The 14,731-nt window shown below is 39.8% G+C and overlaps 1 protein-coding gene across 1 annotated transcript; it reads left to right on the forward strand.

Moving 5' to 3' along the window:
- The first annotated feature begins 1,412 nt into the window (after positions 1 to 1,412).
- GPR143 (G protein-coupled receptor 143) lies at positions 1,413 to 14,402 on the forward strand. Its single transcript, XM_053935224.1, has 8 exons — positions 1,413 to 1,791; positions 3,468 to 3,577; positions 6,359 to 6,453; positions 7,800 to 7,892; positions 8,378 to 8,487; positions 9,760 to 9,868; positions 12,106 to 12,223; positions 13,718 to 14,402. Exons 1-8 carry the CDS (start codon positions 1,548 to 1,550, stop codon positions 14,015 to 14,017), a joined length of 1,179 nt encoding a protein of 392 aa, XP_053791199.1. The 5' UTR covers positions 1,413 to 1,547; the 3' UTR covers positions 14,018 to 14,402.
- The last annotated feature ends 329 nt before the right edge of the window (positions 14,403 to 14,731 follow it).

Consider the following 14,731-nt stretch of genomic DNA (forward strand, 5'->3'; position numbering starts at 1 on the left):
GACACCCTGCAGAGTGCCACACCTGCTCTTCGAGTGCCGGCACCCGAGCAGAGCCCCGGGGAGTCCCGTGGCAGCAGATGGGTGGACACACATCAGGCCTGGCAGCCTGGGCTCCAGCTGCCCCCTCAGCCCTGCCACCACAGTCCTGCCACCACTGTCCAGCGCTGGGAGGCTGCACAGCCCCAACCAGCAGGCTGACGTGCTTGGTGGAGTTCATTCTTTTGCTGGGATCAAGTGTATGAGGTCTCTTGGCGAATGAGCACAGCAGGTACCATTTCACCCAGGGCTGCAGCTGTTTTCCCTGCTGAGGGCAAACTCACTGTGTTCATAAACACTACACACAAAACATTCCACTATCATTCAGAAGCTCCTCATAATTTCTGCCAAAAAAATAAGCTAGACCATTGGGGGAAAAAAAAGTTAGGTCATTTGTTCTTATAGGGACTAATTATAAAATCTATGACTGTGTTATTTAACATGCTAATGACTTTGAGTCTTTTGGCAATGTTCCCTCCTGCATTTCCTGAATGTGTCCCTATAAACATTTCCTGAATGTGTCCTATAATTTTCTGGAAGGGTGAGGGCTAATACAGGGAGTTTGAGACTTAGTTTAAAGGGAAAAATTATTTTTGTGTTTATAATAGTATTTATTTGCTGCTGTATCTAGCAGGACCCCTGTCATAAAAGATATTGTCTAGTTTATAAAGAAAAAAAAATTGCAGATCAAGTTCCTGTTTTCATATTAAATCCTTACCAAATTAAAAAAAAAAAAAAAAAAAGAGCAAGAGACAGAAAAATATCTTATTGAGAAATCCTAAGTCCTAGAATTTTCCCTGTCAAGCTGATTGAATGCACACAGTACTGACTAAACAGTGGATTTATTTTGTGCTTGCAATTTAAATAGGATAAGGTTAATATTTTCTTTCCAAATGGAATCTCTTTCTACAGTGATAGGGTATTGTGTTTCTAATTTTATTTATAGAGATTGGTGGGTTGGATCACTAGAACTGAAATTTGGCTTAGGGTGTGGATTTATATCCCTGCTCTTCCTTCTAAAGACTGGGACTGCTTTTTTCTGGACTCATCTTTTCAGTTAATTTGAGGTAATTAAACAATGCTGTGTGGGACGGGGCTAAAGAGAAACACAATTAAAATGTAATGTTTCCACTTTGGTATCTGCATCCTTATTTATTTTAAACCATCTTCAGTGCTCTGACGAGTTTAAGTCTTCCTGTATCACATACTGTACAAGCAGAAATATGTGAGTGAACTGTTGCCAATGGCTCTGAGCGAGCATGGGGCATGTTTCACATTACACTGTGGTTTCTTGTTCAGATCTGATCTCCTTGCTAGGAGAGGCTGAGAAAGGCAGCTCTAGGGGATTTACTTCCAGCAGCAGCAGCAGCAGCAGCACATGATCCATCAATCGCGTGATTCTCACCACCGAGGACTAATGGGGAGGCTGAAGAAAAAGTGAATGCTACCTCGGGGAAGCAACAGCATTTTCTTCTGCTCGTGGGCCCCTCCACCAGTCGGACATTTGTTTCATGGCTTCTCCAAGGTTAGAAACCTACTGCTGCCCAAACCGGGATGCAGCTACAGAGCTGGTGATGAACTTCCAGCCTGAAGTCTTCTGTGGAGTCTGCATTGGCAGTGCCTCCATCAGCCTGCTATTGACCATCCTGCAGCTTCTGCCAAAGAAGGGACAGAGCCCACGGAAGATGCCCAAAGCCTCCTCCTCCTCCACCATCCTTCTCTTTATCTCCATTTGTGACATCCTTGGAGGCTTAGGTAAGTGCCATCTTGATGTCCTTGCCATTGCTGTAACAGGTTCTTTTTGCTCTGAGGTACCACACACAAATGAAGCTGGTGAATAGACAGCAGAGATTTCTGAGGGAAGCATGCTGTTTGTGTTCACAGGAAGATTTGGACTAAGTGAGATCAGGAAATTATGGGTCTTTGGGGAGAAAGTTCTTGTTTAATAGCTCTTGACAAATCTACACCAAAATCTCTGCTTTAAAACAAATTAAAATCTAGAATGAGAGCTTCTGCTCAGAGTAAGGCATAAAAGTGGAGGTGAGGCAGCACATTGGAAAATAAATCTGACATCAAACATTTAGCCAATCCATAGGACTGCATTTGAAAATCACTGTCCTTTATACCCTCAAATCCTTTTGGACCAACTGTGCCTCCTGCTCATGTGCCAGCTGCTTCTCTGGGCACATCACATAGACAGAAAATGAGTTTGACTTGCAGCTGCACACAGATCATGCTGGATACAGGCTTTTGAAATGTGAGTAAAGCTACCTTATCAAGGACAACCTGCTGCCCAGACCCTGGTGGATAGTCTGGAGGAATAAACCAGTGGAGACTAAAACAGAATGCATGAGTAAAAATGAAACTAGTATGTCTTGAGCTGTGCCATCAGCCATTTGGTAATTTCTCCCATCAGTCATTTACTGTCAAATTGGGTATAAATTGTCATGACATGTGCTATGAAAATACAGGACAAGTTTGTTTCTACAGTAGCATTTTCCCCCCTCACATTCGGTAATAGTAGTGCTGTTTTGTCTCACTGCTGGGGGCTGTGTGTGAGTCAGTGTGTCTTTGTGTTTCATTTCTCTTCCCCTTTCACACCCAGCCAGGTTCTCTCACAGTACCTAATAAGTACCAATACTAAACCAAAGATTATAAAGGAAGTAAAGAAAGAGATATAGAAAATACATATGTGCATGCACCTGGAAAAGGTCCTTTCACTCAGATGAAGCCAACAATAAAGTTATTTTTCTCCCTTCCTCTTTCACTGGCAAACTCAAACTAGTTATCCATTGTTGTTTTTGTATTAGACTCACTTCGAGGGGTGGAAAACAGTTCATTCTTGGTGGGAAACCTGGTCATTTTGTTCTGTTTCCTGTTGGTGCTTTATTTCAACAAACCCAGAAAACCTCACTAACAAACTCTAAGTTCATTTTTTAAAAAGGCATTGTTGTTACCTAATTCAGAGGTGCTGCTTTTGCTCAGCCCTGTGACAGAGGAAAAGGACTGCCTATAAAATGAAGGCAAAGAAAAGTGAAAAATAACTCTTTTTCTGCAATGGGCGATTTTATAGAGAAGTGAATATCAGTGTATGAACATATGCTGGTAAACAGTTATTTAGCATTTAGCGTTTCATGTCTGTTAACTGCTACCCAGTTTATGTTAGAGAAGCATGTGACAGCATCTCTAAGTGAGATCCTAATCTATGTATCGTTTTAAGTCCCAGCAGCTTCCGAGTCTTGGGGCTACTTTCCCTGAATGATCACGCTGACATTTAAATAGCACAGTTGTCCCTGCTGTGCTCCTCTGCAGCCATCGCCTTCCTGCAGACGCACAAAAGCTGGGCTGCAATGTGAAATATGTGGCAGGGAAAAGCATGTGACTCAAATCACACCAGCAGATTCAAAGCATTAATGCATTTTTTTCTTTAGGTATGATCTTCAGGTCAAGTATATGGCTGGGCTTCCCGGGCTTCATAGCTAATATTTCTGTGGTGAACGGGACTGATGTGTGGCCTTCCACTTTCTGTGTGGGGAGTGCGGTAGGTACCAAGATCATCCCTCCTTTCTTCTGCTCCCAATTAAGAGTCCTTCCACAGGGGGAATCTGAAAGGAAAACTGCTGTGTCCAAAAGGAAATGTGGCTGTGAGTCAGAGCCTGGATATGATGGTTTCAGCCTCTGCCACACCCCTGCAAGTGTGTTCATGCCTCCCTCTGTGAGCCTGGGTCAGGGCAGGCAGGGTGCCGATGGCGCTGTATGGTGGTAGGGATGGTGGTAGGACATGGAACCAAAAGCATATAAGCAACCCCAGAAGGGCTGTGAACCATTGTTTGAGTTTCTGCTGGCACAGCACCGCGAATGGCTCCGTTGCACTGGCAGCGTGTGGTTAACTGCAGTCTGTGTGGTGGCAGCAAGGGCCTCCTGAAACCAGCAACTTGGGTAGCTCAAATTAGCTTTTGTGGCATGAGACTGTGTGTTTTAGACACAGAGGGACAACAGGAGAAATATACTCATAGCCACAAATCTGCTGGCAGAAGGTCTATCCCTGCCATGTGGGATTTCAGCTCAGATTGCTGGGCTGCATCTCAATGACTGCATCTGGCCAAGTCTAATTAAGTATCTTCTGGATTAAAATGCAAGAATAAGAAAATGTAAATGCATTCCAAAAGTACATATTGAAACTCAGATCCAAATTTTATAATCAAAACACTGGGAAATATAATTTGTGCTTACTGTACAAGAATAAAGGTCACAATTTTTACCAAAACATTGAGAATGACAAGACCATCACTTTACCCAGATGCAATAGGAATGTGGGATCTCCAATGAATTAATGCATGAGCAATAGCAGTATTAGCTTTGCAATTCAAAGTTTACAATGTAGAAGGGGATAGGTTGCATGTCAAGAAAATTATTCAGCTCCAGTAGTTTTAAAATAAAGCAATATGTGCCAAATTGAACTCATTGTGCTTTATATGCCTATATAAAAGCAGCTTCAAACAGGATAGTTTTGTGCCATGGACACGAATATAAATGGTATACATCTATCAATTCTTAATTCTATCACACATCTTTGAGTTTTGCTTATTAGATGCAAATGCTGTTTTTTTGTTGAGAAAGCACCAACAATCTCGGTATCTTGCAGCAAGAATGTTCTGCTCAAAACCCGCTCCTCCTCATGTTTCACTTTCTGGCCCATAACACATAAAAACTTATTTTTAAGCATGACAGGGTACAGTATGCAGACTGTTTGTTTTTCATTTGAATTTCAGGTTAGATGGTGAGCAGCCTAGCGGTCTACCACAATTTTTATTTTCCCTTACTTGTGCTCCAGGAAAATGCTGTAATTTGAGTCACTTTAAATTTAGATTCAACTATATTGGAATGAAAAATAACCCTTCTTCCACTCATTTCCCCTAACGTATTCTCATGTGAGTTAATAAAATATTTCCGATTCTGTTTTATTTTTCTTTTAGTACTATTATTTTATTTCTCTTAACCACAAGCCTATACAAACTCCAAACAGTGAAACTTTAGGACATCTCCCTTGAATGGTTTGCAGAGGGGTACCCTTTCAGGCACTGCAGCAAAATGTTTTGCTAAAAAGTAAGATATCATATAAAGCTTTAGGGTTTAAGTGCATCTGATTTATATTATGTTTGGAGACAGTTTTATCTGTGTTGGATTTTCTGGAAAGATGCTGCAGTTTATTTTTGTATATGTGTGTTTATGGGTAGTAAATTGTGCATTTTTCAACTGCAGCAAATATGTAAATGTGATGATAAAGTTACATGCTGAGTGCTATGGGTAAAGTGCATTAGAAGGAAGACTGGGATTTTATTCCCTGCCTTCTGTGCTCTAGGAAAATACCATTATGTTTGAATTAAATACTGAATAATTCATGCCACAAATTACTAGAGGTAGGGTCTATCCCATGGTGAAAGGAAATATTTCCCAGTTTGATTTGCCTTTTGGAGGAAGGACTGCTAGATCTCTATTCACCAACATCTGGCTCAGTAACAAGTATGTTGATTTCCAGATGTAAAACGATGCTACTATGGAGCTGTGATAAAGGATATTCAGATCTTTGGAGGAAAGATAGCATGAATATTAAAACACTCCCAGAGTATTACAAAGAGCCAGCTCCTATGGGGAAGAAATGTGGAATTTATATACAGCGGCAAAGAAAAGTCACTTTTCTTATATAAGTTCATGGGGAAAATGCATAGGGTCAACTCAGGAATGCTGTGGAATATTTAGCTTGATTTGAACCTGTTTCCTTTGGATTTTTATTGAAGAATTGCTTAGGAAGTTCAGTAGGTGCATTCTTCCAGAGCATGAGTGATTTTCTCATCAATGAGTTTTTTCCTTGATAACCATCTTGTGCATGGAGTAAACACCCATCACATGCAGAACCCACAAATGCATAGGCACACTGTGGTTATGACTAACCTCAGTTATATTTTTATGCCTCAGCTACTGAGAAACAACTGCAATTTTAACCTAAAATGGAAACATCCTCGCTATAAATTTCTTTGGGCTTCACTTACCATGTTCAGGTTAGGACTAGAGTGGCAAACGACAGGTTTTCTAAATCAGAAAAGGAGCTGTGAAAGCAAATGCTGTTCAATTTACCTACAACTTGACCCATAGGCTACAACAATGTTCCTGTGATTTTGAGTAAGATTTCATACTTCATAATCTCATCTGGAAAATACACACATTAAAAGAACAAATCACCAGGCCAAAGGTTTGAGTCCCTTCCCTGCTCCAGCGGTAATGGAGAAGCAGCTGTGACATTTGGCACTTCTTTCCCCTCTAGATGTGGATCCAGCTGTTATATAGTGCTGGCTTCTGGTGGTTGTTTTGCTATGCTGTTGATTCTTACTTGGTGGTGAGAAGATCAGCTGGACTGAGGTACCAGAGTTAAAGCTCTGAATTTGTTTTTTCCCCTCCAACACTCTATGTCTCTGTTTGCAGCTACCTAAGAGTATAAGTGAGTCTTGTACAACCATCTGATGCTCATATAGTCACCAGGTAATGATAAGGATGTGGTGTTCTAAGTGCTTTAATTGCCAAGGTAATGCTCAGATACTGATTTATGTCCAATTTAAATTTAAATGTAACTGAATTCATTTAACCTTTGGAAAAACATGGAGCAAATTGTGGTCTATAAACTTTATGGAAATGAGATGACTATTTTTGTCCCTACTCTGCATCTGAAATTGATTCTTGCAGCAAAAAAATAGTGTTGTACTGAAAATGAAAATTTGGAGGGGGAATGAGCTGCACTTCATACAGTTAATTTCATATAGTTAATTATGTTTTTTTCTTTTTCTCTGATATTTTATTTTATAAATTTCTCAGTGAGTGTGGTCATTATTGCCCTTCTGATGACACTTTTAAAATCCTTCATAAGAAAAAGATGTATTTATTATATATTCTTCTGCAATGCCTGTGACAGAAGAACCTAAACCCTTTGGAAAGTACAATGCTTTAATGCAAGACAGAAAAAAAAATGTTTCTAAGTTGGTTGTTAGAAGAGCAAAAAAACCTTCAGTTGCTTCTGATAAAAGTGGAGTTACATAACTCTGTTCCCAGATGATACAGAGCAGTCAGATATGAAGGATATGCTTCTCTGCAGGTGTAACCAAAATGAAATTTTTTGAATTAACTTTACAAAACCAGGTTTATCCTCAGTGGTCCAAAGTGTCACAGTTCTAGTCAAACAGCTGGTACCTGCCTCCTTCCCCCATCCCTGTTAACCATAAAAATCATGTGCATTTGGGCTTGATTCTGAGATCAGAGTAAACATCAAAAGACTTTCTACAAACACAGATCTGAACCTCCCTAAGATGGGAGCAGCATCCAGCTCTGAAACTTAAACATTATTTTCTACAAATCACAAAAGGATGGTTTATTTGACTGTTCATATTCATTCTTAAATTTTAATCTGCTAATTTGCTCTCTGCAGGAGAAATGAAAGATGCAGGGGTTCCTTCTCAATAATAAGGGTAGGGAAGAAGTCTGGAGGGGACAGGACTTCCACGTGCAAGCCTGAATAACTGCTTTGGCTCATTCTTTTTTCTGAAGGACTGCCCCCACCCACCTGCTTTCCTTAGTTTAATGTATTGCCAGTGTTGTCCTGCACAATTTCCTGTCTGTAAAGCTCTTTTTCAGTGAGGGTCCTATTTTTACCTTGCAATGTGGGAAGTGTAAGGTTGGATAGCTTTAATTGTGCCTGTTGTGTTTGGTGCTTGCAGTACGATTGTGCTGTACCACATGATGACGTGGGGCCTTGCAGTGATGCTCTGCGTGGAGGGGATTGCTCTGCTTTACTACCCCTCTCTCTCCAGGTAAGCAGGCTCTGGAAGCAGACTGTGAAATCGGGGCACTCTCTGGTCATTTGAGTGTCTTTTGGTCAGCTTTAGAGACAGACATTCAAAAGCTGAGCATCATGATCTTTGCCAAGGATGTCCCACTGAGTCAGTGACTATGCTTCAAATACCTGCCTGGGCTTCAGGGGGCCCTGAAGAAATATGCCAGGCAGTACAGGCACTTGGGCATGCTGTGATACAGCTTCTGTGAGACACCCTTCTCCCACTCCTGGTTTTAGCTTTCCTTTCAATTTGAGAAAAATCCACAGACAGTGCATGTTTAAAATCAACTTTATGTCCCATGTGAACTGATGGTAAAAGTCTAAAAAATTAAATTTTTTGCATCTGTTTGCTTCATTCCTTCTTTTTTTCTTCTTTTTAAGTTAAAGGTGACATAAATAGAATAGCCAGAAAAGTGAGCTGTGGGAAAAAAAATGCATAATCTTTTAATGATTTCTTCTCAGCTGTGAAAATGGCTTGGAACATGCAATCCCACATTACATCACAACCTATGCCCCACTCCTGCTAGTGCTTGTGGCCAACCCAATCCTGTTTAGAAGGACAGTATCAGCAGGTATGTTCCTAATGGCCAGCATCAATCAGTCTGTGTTATTTAGCAGCATAGTACTGTAGAAAGTCATGGCTTTGTACTCAGTGGTGTGTGACAGCTCCTTGTTAAATCATAAAGATACAGCAAAGGGTGGGAAGCAGTTGCCTACGGAAATGAAGACTCCATTTTGTTGGGGAATTTGCCCTAGAGACAAATTCTGGTGACACACAAGCTATTCTGTTATTAACCTCTAACTGCAAGTGGGCAAACATGTTTCCATGTTACTTGATTTAAAGCTTTTGAGGCAATGTACCCATGATGCTTAACTCTACTGTAGTTTTGGTACCAACCTCGACTTTAAAATGTAATCTATTCTAGCTGGTGAGATCTGAGAGTTGATTTAACTTCTTGGCAGCCCTAGAGCAAAAAATGTAATAAAATGTGATCAGAATTTTGTCACTTCTGAGATTATGAAACAAATGGGAATTGTACACATCTCAGAAGGGATCTTGATGTTCCAGTTCAATTTATTATCCAGTGCTTGGAAGAAGTGAGACTGAAAAAAAGCCATGGATTCAATGCATTCTTTGCACGTAATATGATCATTGCTAGATGTTTGCAGTACTTGAATTCATCTACACATTGATTATATAAAAAAGCTGGAGAAAATCAAGTATTCTCAGTTCAATCTTTATCCCATTCATTCTGTCCCTCAGCCATACTAATTTTCAAAAAGCACTTGTTCTTTTAAAAAATTGTTCCCATAAAAAGTTGTTCTTTGTATATTTGTGCTTGCATTTGTATATTCCTTGTGATAGCTGAACAGCATGTGGCATAATTTTTTTGCTGACAATCCATCTTCATGTTTTAGAGGTGTAGCTAATGCTGTATCAATAACACAATGAAAAACAATGTGCAAGATAGGATAGAAGATTCTATTTAAACATCACATGATAAGCATATAATTGTATCACACATTTTATAGAAGGTACATGCTGCCTTTTGTTATGAAATAGAAATATGTTGATCATACTATTTCATATTTTCAGTGGGATTGAGAGAAAAAAAAAGTGGGATATCTTTCATTTTAGGAATCCAGCTGTGTGTAATTATTTTCCTTTAGTATTAGGCTATATGTGAGATTCCTTGAAAATGGTCCTTCCAGCTTCTGAACAGCTGCTGGAGACAAATCCATCCATTCCTTTGTTCCCTCTTTCAGGCCTCTATCTTCTGGATTTTTGTGCCTAAACTAACAAGATGTGCATATATTAATGAACATAATTGTATACTTTTCAGTTGCCTCCTTACTGAAAGGAAGACAAGGAATTTACACAGAGAATGAACGACGTCTGGGGACAGAGATCCAGATGCGCTTCTTCAAAATTATGCTGGTATTTGTTATTTGGTAAGAGGTGTATTATTTTTTTTTTAAAGTGCCTTTTTCCCAGAGGGAGAGAGTCAGGGACAGGAGTAAAGAGTGATGGGTTGCTTCATTTGTTTGTCTTTATGCTTAGAAGGGAAGGTATCTAAGGAAGAAGCAGTTCTAAACTAGTTCACAAAGGAGCTGAATCACTCACTGGCTGTGAGGAAATGATAAAATGTTTAACCAACAGAAAAGCAAAAGCAGCAACAGACAATAGCAAAAATTTCCCAATAGGTTGGGCATTGACTGAAGCTGTCTGGTAGAGCAGGCTCCCAGCTCTGTAGGCTGACAGATGGCTTTCTATAATCAACATTTCTCAGAGCCTCTTGGCACCAAACACATCACTGGAGACCTGCAAAAAAAAAAATGCTTCTAAGTCTGGCTTTATGGCTTTGACCATGATTATACAATGCAGCCACCTCTGTGCTCTGCCATCTTCAAGTGCCTGAAAAACACATGGATATTGACTGGAAAATAAGGAAATACCAGAAAAGAAAACTCCATTTGTATTTTTTAATATATTTTGTCTTTCCCCATGAAAATAGTACTTTGGCATAGGACAGAAAAGAGATAGGGAGGAGGAGAATGGGACAACAAGAAATGACTCTGGAGTGGTGAAATGAGAAAGCCAAACTTAGCAGTCTCTATATCCCACTTAACTTCTTTATACACAGGTGTATTAATGCATGTTACATTGCTTTAACAGGCTAAGCAGGGAGAAAGGCTGCCTCTTTTATCTTCTCTTGGCTGCTGTCTACTAGAGTGCTCTTAAAGGAAATGATTGTCTTTTGGGGGGGAATAACAGTCCTCTTGGCTTGGAAGTGAAGTTTCCAATGTGAAGGGTGGGGTAGCCAGCAGAGGAGTGAGTGAGAGACAGCAGCAAGGGACCCTGCAGCATGGCTTCCTGGAAATTGTTGAAATAATAAGGAGCAGAGATTCAGCCAAGCTCCCAGGGCTGTGGAAAGAAAGAGCCCAGAGGCACCACAGAAGTGCATTGCAACCTAAGGATGGTGGCCAGCTTGATTATCTGGGAAAAAGCATGAAAGAAAAGGCCAATTTCCCATGGACATTGTGGGGACATTTGTTTATTTCCATTCTGTCTCATTCTGCACTTTCCTAATAAAAATATAAAATCACAGCTCTGGTTTAGGATTTTGCTCTAATAAAACATAAGCTCTGGAGAGTAAAAACTTTCTCAAAGGTTACTGGAAGGAAAGACTGAGGCAGTCTCATCTCAGAAGCTTGGAAGAAGATGGAAGGAAGATTTCCTTCCATCCCAGAAGTCAAATATGGGATGCTTTAGCCAAAGACAGCAGGTTGGGGCAAAACAGGATAGAAGAGGTGCCTACAGATTTGGGAGGGGAGAGCAGGAGGTTTTACATTGTGATCAAGATATAATTGTGCAGAGGACAAATATAAAACCCCTTAGAAAGTATGACATGAATGCTGATGCCGCAGTACAACTATAAATAAATGCTTCTCTCACTGTTTAGATGGCATAAGAACTTACAGCCATTTGCTATAATCTCTGTTTAGTGTAGAACATACTCAGTTTCTTTCAATGAATAGGCTTGATTATACTCATCCTTATTTGGAAACAGACATTACCTTTATTAAAAATAATTGTTAACATTTTTAGTTGTTAAAATTTTTCAAGTTTAAAAGTCAACTTTTGCATTGCTTTTTGGTGTTTTTTAATGGACATTCTGGATGTCTTTAATCTAACCCTGAAATTCTAACTCCAGCTGGAAATCCTGTAGCCTTTTACAACAACACGTGCATATATTTGAGTTCCTTGTCTGTGAGCACAACTCGTCTAAGGCACAAGGGAAAGAAGTCAGCATGCATGATATTCCCATTATAGATCACATTTCCTTCTCATCTCAATTTTATTCTGCAATTTACTGTTCTGCAGCAAGTTAAAATCAGATTTTTTTCTTATATTGATTTATATTGTCTAGGCCTGGGTGAGTAGGTAGGTGTCCAGTCCTTGATTGTGATCTCATAGACCTACAGGTCCCTTCAGATTGAGATTTAGCAGGAAATCTAACCATCTTGGACGTGATTATCCTAGTTCTTTTCTACCCTTAATGGTTCTGTGATTGAAAAAAAATCTTACTGTCCTTTGAGTGATTTTAATTTCTATATTTTGCAGGTAAAGCATATTTTACATGCACATCCATATGTAACTGTTCTTTTCTTCTTTGCTCCTGCTGTAGCTGGTCATCCAATATCATCAACGAGACCCTTTTGTTCTATCTCGAAATGCAGCCAGATATCAATGAAATGCCCCTGAAAAACATCAGAAGTGCTGCACTGATCACCTGGATTATAATGGTGGGTCAGCTGTGACATTACTTGGGTTTGGAAATCACTGTTGTAAAACTGGTGAAACAACACCTGTATAGTGTGGGGTTTATGATTTTGAGGGATAGAAACACTCTGAAAATCAAGGAAGAAAAGCAGAAAGTAAGAGAAAAGGATGAGCCGTCAATGGGAGTGCTTTTCACATGTAAACTTTGCCAAAAATGTCTTAGAGGCCAACTTTTTCTCCCGTTTATTGGAGTATGCATTCTCTCTGTGAGAGATCACTCCCATTTCAAGATCCACAACAGATAACTACAATGATTTCTAGCCTCACCTTGCTAAACTCTGCCATAATGCAAGCTGCAAAGTTTTAGCTCACAGTTCCTGAAGGTTTCCCAATTAAATGGGCATTTCATGGAAATTCTCTGTTTCATGGAAACACTGTAGAGTGTTTTTTTTTATTATTATAAAGAATGATTGCATCTTATGTCATGATATTTGGGTCATTATTTGGGAACAAATAGGAGAAAAATCTTTCACACATGGCACCAAAAATAACTGTGAGATGCTGGTCTCTTACTGTAGCCTCTTTTCTCCTATTAGAATATTTGACAAGGGATTTTTCAGAGGTGACAGTGCAGGTTCATTTTCCTAGCAAATTTATTCTGGAGTTGTTAGAGGTGTAAGGCCTGAGCATGATTTATGTCATTGAGCATTTGAGCAGTTTGGTATTGAAGGATTAAGTGATGCAACTTATGTGATACAACCTCCTCCTCCTCCTCCTCTTCCTCCTCCTCCTCTTCCTCCTCCTCCTCTGACAAGGAGTGAACACATCCATGTGACAGGGACCTTGCTGTTGCTCACCTGGAGAGCAAGAGGTCAAGTCTGGGGACTGACCTCTGCTTTAAAATGGCTGTAAAAATAATTTCCTTCTTTTCCTATGAGAGAAATAGAAGCATCTAAAGCCATTAATTTGTTAAGTCTCTCATGGCACTTGGAACAGAGACAAATTTTTTGGCAATCACTTGGGATTTTATTTTCAGCACCTCTCCCCATTTTTACATCCCACTTTGATGGACATTTTCACTGGCTAAAGCAATTCCAGACAGATCAATTCCTGCTATTTTTAAAAGCTTGACTGTCTATGCTAGTGTCTCCTCTCATATATTTGACTTGGCTTGTAATGAAAAATATATGTGCTTTTTTGAATAAAAAAGTCCAGAGCTTGTGGGAAAAGTTAAAAATACACCAAGGGATTGACTGGCTAAACTTCATGCTAGAAAATAATTTCGTGCTTACTCTTACTGTTATGGCCTCAGCATTTTAGAAAACAGATCATGGTATTTTTCTCTTATTTGTTTGTGTCTGCGATGGCTGAATTTTTAGTTGTGTGCAAATAGTGTATTTTAAAGTCAGCAATCATTCAGTGAAAGGGAAGCTTTTAATATATGCAAATCATTTTGCTAGAGTTGAGGATGAAGCCTTCCTTGCTGGTGTAACTCCTGTTGCACTTCTCTTTCCTAGGGGGTTCTTAATCCCATGCAGGGCTTTCTCTTCACATTAGCTTTCTATGGCTGGACAGGATGGAGAGTGGACCTGAAATGGCGAAAAAGAGAAATACCCTGGGAATCAATGTCCTCATCAACTGTGGGGGAAAATGCCTATCCCTCACCAGTGAACTACCAAAGCAACAGCCATGATTCCAAGAAGATCTCAACAACTGACAGCCAGCAGACCGATGAGGCCATATGCATGCTGTCTGAAGGTAACACCAGCAGTGATGAAAGATTAACCAGAAGCTCTCCCATCTACCAGGGCTGGTAGTTTCTATGTGCAAAGCTGGATCTAACTTTTCCTGGATCTAATTTTCACATCATCAATACTCACAAAACCACGTCAATGTGTGAATCATTGCGTACTCTGGAATTAGGTTTGTGCTCAATGGCTTGATGTCATTTCCTGTAACTTGTGACACTGTGAGGGAGCGTGTGAGACAGAGAGATATGGTCTATATCTTCATTTGCCTTCTAGGAGAGATGTAAACAGGTATAAAGGCTTGAACCTTTTTCAGCAGGAGTATATCTCTGCAATGATATTTGTTACTTATGATTGACTTTCATTCATTTTCTTTTAATCTCTCTTGTAACCTCCTTATAGTAGAAGAGTCTTTTGTTTTAATAAATGGACTATTCATATGTGGATTTTTAAATGTGTTGCCCTGCTTGTCTTGCTCAGCATAAAATTCCTCACCCAGAATTACAGCTCTAGGATTTCTGAGGCACCATCAGTTCCAGCCTTTGCAGTCTGGTAAAGCATTAGTGACAGCAGACTCTGACTTCAGCACAAATATTTCCTGTTTGTGTTGACTCTCACTGACATAATCTTCTTTTAGCTTGTGTATGTGAATTTTTGCTGTTGTTTTATCTAGGGAGCTGAAAAGCTTTATTAAAAAAAAAAAAAAACTGAGCCCAGCACAGGCTCCACAAACACCTCAGAACAAAGATTCCCGTTCATGCCAGGTTCAAGAAAACATAAACC

The sequence above is a fragment of the Vidua chalybeata genome, chromosome 2 (genome assembly GCF_026979565.1).
Source record: "Vidua chalybeata isolate OUT-0048 chromosome 2, bVidCha1 merged haplotype, whole genome shotgun sequence".
NCBI lineage: Eukaryota > Metazoa > Chordata > Aves > Passeriformes > Viduidae > Vidua > Vidua chalybeata.